This window comes from Nuphar pumila, chromosome 2 (assembly GCF_984573655.1).
Source record: "Nuphar pumila chromosome 2, dmNupPumi1.hap1.1, whole genome shotgun sequence".
Taxonomy (NCBI): domain Eukaryota; kingdom Viridiplantae; phylum Streptophyta; class Magnoliopsida; order Nymphaeales; family Nymphaeaceae; genus Nuphar; species Nuphar pumila.
Window position 1 is genome coordinate 93954781 of NC_143250.1, and position 12763 is coordinate 93967543.

Sequence of the window (12763 nt, forward strand, 5' to 3'; positions counted from 1 at the left end):
AAAATATGGTTTTACTGGGTATGATCTGTGTCTGGTTCATGTGTTTTTTATCAGGCCCTGGTATGGTATCTCTTATAGGAGGCCTGATTAGACCCAAGTATGAACCCGATATCATACCCAAAAATTTGATCCAAGTCTGGTACCACCTGGGTTCCAACCAAACCCGACCCGTTGACACACCTCTATGTGTACTCCCTCATGAGCAAGGAGGATATGAGGTCTTACACCCGTGAGTAGGGATGTCAATGGAGACAAATAAGAAGACCCGATTAAGACCTGGGGTTCGGACTCGAAGGTTCAATTAATACATAGACCAGGTATAGTTTATTTAATTTTATACCAGACCAAACCTGAGTTCTGATTAAGACTCACAAATTTTCAATGTAAAAATGATAAAAAAAATTAATTTATTGGGTATGGTCCGGGTCTGGTTTATATAGTTATTATCAGGTTCTGGTACGGTTCATCTTATAGTAGACCCGATTAAACTCGAATCTAAACCCGATACCATACTCAAAATTTTGGTCCAAGTATGATTCTACCTGGATCCAAGCTAAACCTGACCCATTGACACCTATGAGCTTGCAAGTTTGTGAGGTGGCACTTTTCATGTCTCAAAAAAATCAAAAGTGAATGTGGATTGTTCATATGGTTGATTTGCTAGAAAACGACACTTGGATCACATTTTTCAATAAATAATAATTTGTAAAATCTGATAAATTAATAAAATTTTGAATAGTCCATTTTTTCAAACCTTATAAAAACGTACTGACTTATTGGATTCGGAAGATTCAAGAGGCGTGAACCAACAATCCAAGCTTTTGATTACATCTGGTATAGTTAAAATGTCGATCCCGTGAACCAACGGTCCAAAATTGTTCAACATGGTGGACCTGGTAGAAACCAACCTTTGAAGCATGTTTGTTTAATAGAAAGAAATTAACCCTTGAAAAATTGTAAAAATTTTGATATGTTGATTTTCAAGTTCTTAGAAAAACACCTATCCACTTGCTAGAATCGAACAATTCAAGAGCTGATCTCTATTAAACATGCAGGTGTGGAATCAGGCATTTTTAAGTAAAAATAGAAAACTTTTTTTTTAAAATAAGCATGCGCGGTTACCCCTACCCATTATACAACGATACCATTAGGGATTTGAACTTGCAAGGTCCTAACTAAGGGTGGCAAAACCTGACATGACGCGCCAACCGGCCTCTTAGGCGGGTTCGGGTTTGGCTTAAACTAACCCGTTTAATAAACGGGTCGGGTTCGTGTTAGAGGTATGCCAACTCGTCAACCCGGATGACCCGTTTAATAAATAGGTTAGGCGTGCGGGTCAACCTGTTTACCTGAACCTGACTCGCCAACCCGAATGACCCTTTTAATAAATAGGTTAGGCGGGCGGGTCAACCCGTTTACCCGAACCTGACTCGCCAACCCGCCTGCCAACCCGTTTATTAAACGGGTTGGCGGGTCGTGTCGGGTTACCCATTTAATAAATAGGTCGGGTTCGTGTTTCCCACAATTGACCCGTTTATTAAACGTGTCGGGATCGGGTTGAGGTATGCTGACCCGCCAACCTATCAGGTCGACCCGCCAACCCGACCCGATTTCCACCCCTAGTCCTAGCATGCACTGCTTGTTCCTACCAGACAAGTGGAAGACAATAATTACGGTTGGTAAGTAAATTGAAATCTGATGAGAAATAAAAACACACAACAAACACTCATAAAACGAAGACAATAATTACGTGGTTCGGTCTCATATAGACCTACATCCACGGTTCATATTCTTTCTTTAATTTTTTTATATATACCTCATATAGCTTTATATACATTTTTTCTCGAAGATAAGAAAGGTATGATAATTATTCTTATCAACAGAAATCTTTATTGGAATCCGCACACTCTTCCACCTTTACCTTTCTACAGAAAAAGGAATCCGCACGGGAACACTTTCCGCTTAAAATGGTTGGCTTTCATAGATTTTGGGTTGCTTTTCCGCAAAAAAAAACAGTGCCCAGTTTGTTTGGTCAAGGTGAGGTCTACAAAAAAGCATGCCTGTCGATGCTTTTCTGCAGAAAAGCCCCAATTTTCGTGTTGTCATGCAAACGACCCTTAAAGGAATGGGATAAATGACCAAGTTGCTTATTTACAGATGGGAAAAGGGATTAATGACTGCAAGTAGTCGTGAACGGGACCCTGAGATCTGTCCAGCTTCCCATGATAGATGTGTCTTACAAGATCTTTTATTTTTATTTATTTTTTTATAACGAGGAACCTCGCCGAATGAGGAAAACCGCAGGTGATGCCCAACGATCACTCTGCCTCGGAAAGCTACCGACACACCTGTGTGCCAGCGTGGTTTCATAAGCTGCCTTCATCTTATAACCCTCACAACCACACTGCTGTGTGGTGATGTGTACACAAGTGGAGCCCCAGTTGGTGGTCCACAGGGAGAGTTGGTATGCCTTAATACTTACATTTATTGGTCCCAATTATTTTGAACAGTAAACGGACCAACTAAGCTAAGTCTATGAGAATTAATAATGAGATGTTATGACACCGAATTTGTGGTGCACGTTAGGTAACGGGGCCTTGCCTCCCCTCTCTCGTTTAGACTGGAGATGAAGGACATGCAGGGATGAAGGTTAAAATCAAAACCTGTGCGAGGATGAACTTACGCTTTCGGCTAACCCTCGTCCCATTCCCGATCTCACCTCGCCTCGCCTCGACTCGAGAATGAAAGTTAAAATCAAAACCCGTGTAGGAATGGAGGCGGGACGGAGGGCAGAATTTTAAGATGGGTCTGAGGTGAAGACCTTGTCCCCACCCCCCCGGTAAGCTGCCATCCCTAGTGCAATTATCCTCACCAAATTAGGGCTTGATTAAACTTTGGGCACGGATTTTATAAACAGCATATTAGACTTATGCTCCTAATTTGCTTAGTTTGGATTATTGGTAGGTAAAGATACAAGTTTTTTCACTCTAAAGTTTATGACGATAAGAGAGAGAGAGAGAGAGCCACGCATTTAATTGGTACGTAAAGATATCTTGACTGTTCAACTATTGAACTATTGAAGAATATCAATTTAAACTTCTCATTTAAATGGGCCAACCTTTTTGAAATTTTTGACATGAGCCTAAGTTTTCGTGGAACCTCTAGAAGTGAGACCTTAAAATGTCAATCATTTTGGGGAAACGTGATTTTTTTTTTGGTTTCTCGTTAGGGGTGGCAGTGGACCAGGGCGAGGGCTGAGTCAGGGGATCTCAAAATCTTGTCCTCCATCTCTGCTCCATTCCGGCAACGGTTTTAATTTTAACTTTCATCTTTGCTTATATTCCCAGTTCAAACGGGACAAGGCGGGGCAGGGCTTCATTTTTCCTGGGTCCATTTTCATTCCTAAAGAAGGATTGGGGATGGGGGCAAGGTGAAAGAAAGCTTAAGTTCATCTCGGCCTCCATTCTCGCATGGGTTTTTTTATTTTAACCTTCATTCCCGCCTCCATTTCCTTTTCATGTCCTCCATCGTCGGTCTAAACGGGGCGAGGCAGGGCGAGAGCCCCGTTTTTTTCCCCGGTCCACTGCCATCCCCAATCGTTGGACCACCGATTCAGTTGTATGTGCCGATACCTATACTCAAGTAAATATTTTGTATTGGCCAAAAAATACAACAACAACAACTACGCCTTCATCCCAAAACAATTGGGGTCAGCCAGAGCCGTACCTGTGTTTTATGGGGCCTGAGGCGGAGGGAAAAAATGGGCCCCTTATTAATAGTAGGAGTTCGGGGGCAGCGCCTCTCAATTTTTTTTAAAGAATTAAAATAACAATAAAATTTGCATTCACATTAAACAAATATAATATTCCAAATATTTCATATTCTATTAAATAAAAATGTATAAAATATTTATATAAACTACCTCAACAATACTCATTGACCTTAAAAATGAGCCCCTAAATTTTTTTTGGGCCCAGGGGCCCTGAGGCCCAAGCCTCATTGGCCTCTTTACAAGGTTCGGCTCTGGGTCAGCGATATGAACCAAAAAATATTAATAAAATATTTTCTGTCAATCATAGCATGACATGTGTTAAAACTATTAAAACAATATTAAAAAATATTTTTTAGTATTTTTTTACATTTATTAAAAAATAATTGATTCAAGGTGAAAATTAGTATTTTTTACATTTATCGTATTCTAAAAATGTAATTCAGTTGGTTTCGGAAATTAAAAAAAGAAAAAGTTGGCCCATAAATGAAATTTTCACAAAAGAAATACCTGTTTTTGAACGATGGCCTGTCCGGCCAGCTACCCCCACAATATGGTCTCCGCTAGGACTAAGTTTCCATTTAAGCCAAACGTCGGCTACCGCAGTACCTTGTCTAGTTCACATTTATTGCAGCTTCCCACCCAATCAAACATAGATAAATGAAGCAGTTGGCTATGATCCAGGTTCGCCCACTGATTCCCACGGAAAACCCTCACCAAGAACAGTCACTTAGGGCACAACTTTTGATGATTTTCCGTGGGGGCACACTGCAACAACACAAACACAGAGATCCCTTTTCTCGCGGAAAAGGACTCCAAAATCACTGCTAAACCCCGTTTTTCACGGTAATGTTTCCCGTGAAAGACGGGGAGCGGACTCATATTTCACATAGCTCCACGATAAAAGCTATCGTAGAACTCTCTTCCGTGACACAAACAGCCTTTAAGGGTGCGTTTGCATGCCGTGAAAAATTAAGGCTTTCTGCAGAAACCCAAAAATCTTGATGTGTTTCTGCAGGGCTATGCAAACATGGGGATGGATACCTTTCCTCGCTGAAAACTCATTGCTAGACTCACCCTTTCCACGTAAATGGTTCCCGTGTGTGGGGTCAGACTCATCTTCCAAAGAACACAAACATGGAGATTCCTTTCCTCAGGAAAAAAAACCCCAAAATCACTGCTAGACCCCCTTTTTGACTGTAATGATTTTAGTGAGGCCGGGTGGGGATCAGACTCATCTTTGATGGAAGAGAGCTCTACCGTAAAAGACACCAGACTAAAACAAAAAGTTCCCCGTAGGCCAACTTGGAATCAAACAACAATCAAATAGAAGGGTCTGGGTTACGCCCCGAGCTGCATAATTAAACTGCGAATGCAAGCGGGATCTTCACTCCCAACTTGTGATTGAGCCAGGTATATTTTGTTCCTCTTCTGTCCATAAAACTGATGCTTAAAAACTCTCGTAATATTGTATGTTTTCTAGCGAAAACACTATATATAAAAAAAAAACTATCATATTCCCAACACCAAAATTTAGTTTTTTAGTATTAAAAAAATAAAGCTTTTCATACTGACCAGCATGAAAGTGACATGGTTTGGCGCTTTCAAATCCAGTTTTGAAGTTTTGTTCGGTAAAAACTTCAAAATCTAAGTACCCATTTTCTATGTTAGGTTGGTGGGCGCCGTGCTCCTCATTGTCCAAACCCCGGTTGAATTTAGAGAAGATTGGGACATCCAAACACATTTTTTCTTTGTGTTTCTAAATCACCACGGTCACTGTAAGCAGATCAGGTCATGCTGAACATGAGCGTTTTTTTTCTCATGCCGACATCCTGGCCGTCCGTTTGCATTTTGGATGAATGCCACGTGGTTTTGTTGAGTTTTTGTGCTTTTTAAAATGCAAATTGGATGGCCACGATGTCAGCATGACACCATCTTTGCTGGTCTGCTATATTAAGTACACCCAAAAACTAACATATAGTATTAAGAATGTGGTTAAGTATCGGGGAAAAGAAGTTCATGACCCGTAGGCCTTCTACCTTCACGCGGCATTGCTCCGTTAGGAGTTTGGGCCGAGTCTCAGTCCCAGGATGATCATCCTCTCGGACCCTTGGTAATCAGAAATTTGTGGACCAAAAATTTATGTTTTGACGTATCACCTAATCCGACCGCATCATTTCAAAAGCTAGGTCGAAAAAATCTGCGTGGCTTCTTCCATCGTCCCCTTGCCAATTGGCCGTATCGTGATATTTTCTAGCGTATTACGCCAGCGAAGCTTATCAAAAAAACTTAAACAGTTGCCATCATCATTTCACATATGATGGGATCCATCCTGTTCAAGTGTCGGTGGCTAACATTAGTTTTCATTTTTCGGTTGAACGTGGACCGTTCAGATGCATCAGTTGGATGGCTAGGATCAACATAGATTCTTTGATATATGGATGGGATCTTTATCCATCAAAATCCCCGTTGCATTCATCTCTACCTCACACGTCTCTATATAAACACCACCACACCAATCTCACTCTCATCCAACCGAGCCAGCTGAGAAGAAAGAAAGAACTCTCACTCTTTTTCAATCTTTCTCCTCTCCTACGCTCCAACAATGGGGAGTAGTACCAAGCTCCTATCCTTCACCATAGCCACATTGCTCCTCCTCCATGCATGCCTGTCTCTAGAACCTTCAAGGCGCTCGCTCATGGAGGAGCAAAACTTCAGAGTGGCCAGCTCTGTTTGTGATGGCACCCTACATCCCGAGCTCTGTGTGTCTACCCTTTCCACCCTTCCGGACCTCAAGAAAAAAACCCTTCCCGATATGATCTGCCACACGATAGAGACATGCGAGAAGGACGTCCTTCAGTCCTCCTTCAACTGCAGCTCCATTTTCAAAAACAAGTCCCTCCATCGCAGGGATAGGATGGCGCTAACGGACTGCGCGGAGCTCTTCGCGGACACGCTGAGCGAGCTCAACGTGACCATCAAGGACCTGAGGTCCGTCCTGAGCTCCAACCGGTCCGAGGATGCGCTCACCCTCCTGAGCGCGGCCATGACCAACCAATACACTTGCCTCGATGGGTTCGCCTACAGCAATGGCTCGGTGAGACACGCCATAGAGAAAGGGCTCTATAAGATAACCAAGTTGGTGAGCAATTCTCTGGCTTTGACCACCAAGATCAAGCCCAAGGGTGCCCAGGATGCGCCGGTTTATAGCCAGACCAAGGATGGGTTCCCCACCTGGATGTCGGCCGGAGACCGGAAACTGCTGCAGGCTCCGTCGATCGGGATCACGCCGAACGTGGTAGTGGCGAAGGACGGGAGCGGGAAATTCACCACCGTATCGGCGGCGGTGGCGGCGGCGCCGAGTGGGAGCAACAGCAGGTACGTGATACACGTCAAGGCCGGGACGTACCAGGAGAACGTGGACGTACCCAAGGGAAAGAAAAATTTGATGTTCGTCGGCGATGGCATCGGAAAGACGGTGATCACCGGCAACCGGAACGTCAAGGACGGCTTTACCACCTTCCGGTCCGCCACCGTCGGTGAGCGACACCCTCTCCCTCTCTCTCTCTTCTGCTTCTCGTGTCGTGTCGGGTTGCTTGTTTGGTGTCGTTCAAAATATGAACAGTTTGCGTCTTTTTGTGGAGTTTTTCGTTGTTTTTGATACTCGTGTTTGAAAATGCTGAAATGGGTTTCTTCTTCCTTTTGCACGGCAGCCAAACGGGAACTTGGGCCAGCTATTTTGCAGGGAATTTGGGATTATATTATATCGTCATTTTTCTCTCGGGGTTTCTCCGAGTGAAAAGGCTGAAAATGTCATTGTTGGTGTACTCAGTAATCACCGTCCATCTGTTAGATAAACGGTGACAGAGAGTACGTGGGTCCCGGCAATGCATGAGTCTCTTTGCAATTATAGCCACTGTGGCCAAGAATTTTGAGGCTTAAGAAATTTCACCAACGTTTATGATTATCCAGATTATCCGGGATAAGTTGGGAAGTTGCATTATGACAAACATCACACAATAGATGCAAGTTCCAAAACTTTTATCCCATTTTAGATAGTTTGGCACATTCTTATACGCAACCCCGAACAAGTCCATATTATTATGTCACTATAAGGATTGTTTGCATTATTGGCGTGTCTTTATGCTGTTTCTCTAGAATGATTAGTAAGGACGACTCTTACCAAAGATGATTAGACAAGTATAAAAGTTTTGATGTAAAAAAGTCTTGCGTTTACATGTGAAGAAACTTACAAGCTAAGTTTCATAAGATGGAATATATTTGCTAAGTTGACATACAAGATCAAGTTGAAAATTGAAGGTTCTAAATTTCATGAGCAAGAATATTTTGCTAGGTTGCACATAAGACCAAGTTTTGCACTAGTCATCTTTTGTCATGAGGCAAAACGGTGAGTAGTCAATTTGCATTAATTTTGGGTGAAGTTTATTGTTGACAAGAGGAACAATGTTATACCGAGGTGGTATCCCTTATGGTAAGCGGGGTTCTGTGCCAAGCTGAAGGCCTAGGTTCGAGTCCCTATGCTACATGGGCCTAATAAATATCTGGTAGGGGTCTGCCTAACCCCAACTTGCCTTTAAAAAGAGGAACAATGTTATACCTAGATATCTCTGTGTGCCGTGTAGTCAAATATGTTATACCTAGTAGTTAGTGTGCCGTGTGCCCATGTGGTTCACACTCTCTTAAAATAGAAACAATTTACGAGGCAGATATTTAAGATAATTTTAAACACACACCTAAAGTCTTAAACTTTGAGCAATAATCAAAAGCGCATCTATATTTTCAATATTGTTAAAAATACACCTATGTTTGGTTATGGTTAATTAAAAAAACTCAGGGTAGCAATTACCAAAAATTTATGTTTGTTTTTTATTTTCATCAAAACTTTTTTGTGTATTTTTAAGTTCTTTTTAAAACAAAATATTGCTTTGAAGGTAAATTAATAATTTTATCCAATCAACTCAGGGTTAACGATAACCTATGTTAAATTGGCAAATTTAAGTGTAATTCCTTTTTACTGTAAAAGTTTTTGGTGTATTTTTTTATTATCTCCAAAGTCCAAACTTTATGTGTGTGTTCGAAATTTTCTTTAATCTTATTCAACCAAAATCATTTTCACTTTTTTTTTTACTGCCAAAGATGCACTCCTTTTAAGTTGCAGCAAGAAAATGCAGGCTTGATTTTTTGTGTTGCAACTTGCATGGATATGTACTACTCTTTTAACGTTTAGAGGAACTGATCCCATTTGTGGAAAGAAACCCTGTTTTCATGCAGTTTAAAAGATCCTAGGGAAAGGAAAAAGAAACTTTTGCTTTTTTTATTGTTTTTTTTTTTTTTAAAGGTATACCTTTTCGTATCCTATTAATTTATTACTTGAGCAGCCTTTTACTGAGCTGTCCTTATCTAGAATCTGACACTAGTTGGTAGGCTTTTGTTCTGCTCAAATCAATGCTTTTTCCTTATAATATGCCACTCCCTTTCCCTTTGAGAATATTTATAGATTACCTTGCTTAGGTGACATTTTTTATGGCCTTTGTCCTTAATGGTAGTAGAATATTATCAGAAAAATGCAGTGGAAAAATCATGATTTTCATGTCTTTCAAAAGAAAAAATCATGATTTACATGACATAAAATCGTGCTATGATGGTATATATGTGTATAAGAGAGCTTGTACTATGGGGAAGGGAATCCGATCCCCCAATCTTTCCATATGGGATGTTCAAATCAAAAGGTAAGAAAAGGTGGGTGTGAGAAGAGAGCTGGAACAGTGGCCATTGAATCATTGTGTTGGAAATGGATGCTTAAATATTGGCGCTTTGTTAAAAGGCACACGAGGGGCATGTCTAAATTATGACTTAAAAAAAAAGGAGATGGATGGCATACATTGGCAGGCAAAAGGGCCCCATATATATATATATATATATATATATATATATAAAAGCAGAAGCAAGGTATCAGTGCAAAAGATTAGATGTTTTAGTACTTTTTCTTAATTAACACTTTTGTCGCGTAAATCAAAAATAAATTTAAATATTTGTACGGGCAAGCATTAAAGTTTTTTTTTTATAAAAAAGTGTTACTTACATGGCCTATTGTATTTTTTTAATTAATGAATTATCATTTATCACTCTCCCTCTATCACTATCTCTCCTCCTCTTCAATGAACACAAAACCAAAAAACTCTCTCTCTCTCTCTCTCAAAAACGTCTCTTTCTCCTTTTTTTTTTTTACCAGTACTAAATGAGGTAACTCTCTCTCTCTCACACTAAAAAAGGTCATTCTCCCCCTCGTTAATAGCAATAAAATGAAAATATTTTATAATATTTTAAAATGATCAACATGTTTATGATTCTCATTATTTTTTCTATCAACCTTGGTAATTGCTTCATTAAACTTTAATAACAATTTTCCGTTGGAGATTTGCTTATAGACGAACCCATGTGCTTCTTTCCTCCATTTCTCTAGGACATTGTTTACTTGGTCTCTCCTACATAGATGGTTGTAAAAAAAATGGTTTTTTCATTACTATTATCATTTGATAATTAATAATTTCTAAGCTCAAAAGCTGCATCAGAATCACGCCCAATCTTTGAAGGCAACGAGGCCGATCAGATTTCCAAATTTTTCATTTGTCCGCACCAATTTATCTTTTCTTGCTTGGCTGTCAATTTTTTGTTTCTCATGGTTGGTGCCCATGTAGGGGTGGTAGCCCCCACCTTTACTCTGGCTTTTCTTTACGATAGGTAACAAGATGGGTCACACTATAGGGTCATGGGTCATTTGCTGCTGCATTTGAAGTCCAAATTATAAATATTTGTTTATCATTTTATGTTTCTTTCCAACTGAAAAAAACTAAAGGAACATATTCTAGGTGAAAAAGAAAATATTTGATAAAGTACCCATAGTTTTAAAACCCACTGACTCGTCGCTCGTCTCGTCCATGATTGACTCGTGAGTTGCTGTTGACTCAGCCACATTATGTTAACTTTATTTTTATATAAAATATGTATATATATATATTATATAATTTATGAAATATTGTTAATACATTGTATATAATATGCATTATATGATATTTTTGTGATATAATGAATGTATAATTTTATTAATATATGTGTAATCATCTATTTATGTATAATATACATAATATTTATATTATATATATGTGTGTGTGTGTGTGAGACTCGGTCGAGTTGCTTTGACCCAGTAAATAACCAAGTCACTTTACTCTTTTTCTTTGTGCATGGAAGTTGTGCTATCCTGGCGACAACTTCATGCAAAGTTGTAGTATAGTCATTATCAAACATGTTCGATGCGGTCTCCACGGTATCTTGCAAAGTATTATTATATTCTTCTTAAATTATAAGGTTAGTTATGTTAAAGTTCTTGCTATGTTATTATAGTTGAAATTCAAAATCCTACCTACTTCATCTTCAGTAGTTCATGCCCTTAGTAACTATTCTTCCTGTAACTATGGTTAATCTCCTGAGCTTGTAACGTTCCAAGTTCTGCTCTCTCTCTCTCTCAATACGAGGGAAAATCATAAATTTGAATGAAGATAGGAAAGACCAACTCATGAACCAACCACAGATATGGTTTTGGTTAACGATAGAATAAATGAGGGGTGCATTTGATTTATCAATTTTTTTGGCTATGAATCTGAATTATAAAGAAATCTTGGTTATGTTTTTGTCAATAACACGATAGTCACTCATCTGTTATTCCTGCTTACTAGTACTGTTATATTACGACATTATAGAGATGGTGATATTTTAAAGCATAGTGACATAGGAGTTGAATGTTGGTGCTCAATTCTTTTCATATCAAATCTTCATTTGTGTTATGCAGCTGCTGTGGGGAGTGGGTTCATTGCTAGGGACATCACCTTCCAAAACACTGCGGGTCCCAGCAAGCACCAGGCCGTGGCTCTCCGGGTCGGGTCCGACCTCTCGGCCTTCTACCGCTGCAGCTTCGTTGGGTACCAGGACACGCTATACGTGCACTCGCTCCGGCAGTTCTATCGAGACTGCGACATCTACGGGACCGTCGACTTCATCTTTGGCAATGCTGCTGTGGTCTTCCAGAACTGCAACCTCTATGCCCGGAGACCCGACTCGAACCAGCAGAACATCTTCACTGCACAAGGGAGGGAAGACCCGAACCAAAACACCGGTATCTCTATCCAGAATTGCAGGCTTACGGCCGCGTCTGACCTCGCACCGGTCAAGTCCAGCTTCAGGACCTACCTGGGCAGGCCATGGAAACAGTACTCGCGGACCGTGGTCATGCAGTCTCAGATAGATGATGTAGTGAACCCGGCCGGGTGGCTCGAGTGGTCTGGGAATTTTGCACTTAGTACCCTGTTTTATGGGGAGTACCTGAACCGGGGTGCGGGTGCGGGTACGGCCAACAGGGTCAAGTGGCCCGGATATAGAGTCATTACTAGTGCCTCTGTGGCTAGCCAATTCACAGTTCAGAATTTCATTGGAGGGGATAATTGGATCCCCGGAACCGGTGTGCCTTTCTCGGCTGGCCTGTGAGTTGTGAGTTGAGTGCAGTTCGCCATTGTTAGCTATTCCTGTGTTCTGTTCCAGCATGTCAATTTAAATAATTTTCTCTCTCTCTAGATATTTGGTACTAAGGTAGGTAACAGTAGTTGACTGGAAATCAACTTTTTTTTTCATATTTTTTACAATTATTTGTGGATGAGATCTTAAGGATGCAATTTGGTTCCACTACTCATCTCCTATGTCACCTCCCATCTTCATACTCCTCTCAATCTTATTGATGCAGGTCGTTTTCATCAATCTGACCTCTCAGATGAATTCAACATGGTTGATTTAATAAAAGTCCACCCTAGCGATCGTACTTTTTTGATGAAAAAATTATGATTTTTTAAATTACAAATTGTTGTGTTTTCTTAATCATTATTTGTTTGAATTGCTTTACAAACCTGCAAACAAGTTCGATTCTGG

General features: G+C 40.4%; 1 protein-coding gene across 1 annotated transcript; it reads left to right on the plus strand.

The window, feature by feature from the left end:
• Positions 1-6267: 6267 nt before the first annotated feature.
• Positions 6268-12411, plus strand: LOC149846178 (pectinesterase-like). The gene is made up of 2 exons (XM_089996221.1): positions 6268-7308; positions 11637-12411. The coding sequence occupies exons 1-2, from the start codon at positions 6375-6377 to the stop codon at positions 12326-12328; spliced, it is 1626 nt and encodes a 541-aa protein (XP_089852347.1). The 5' UTR covers positions 6268-6374; the 3' UTR covers positions 12329-12411.
• The last annotated feature ends 352 nt before the right edge of the window (positions 12412-12763 follow it).

What these genes read in the sequence shown, in the direction of transcription:
- LOC149846178 (XM_089996221.1), top strand. Translation starts at nt 6,375, where the DNA reads ATGGGGAGTAGTACCAAGCTCCTATCCTTCACCATAGCCACATTGCTC. An exon ending in CTTCCGGTCCGCCACCGTCG is followed by an intron (nt 7,309 to 11,636) that starts GTGAGCGACACC and finishes TGTGTTATGCAG; the next exon opens with CTGCTGTGGGGAGTGGGTTC.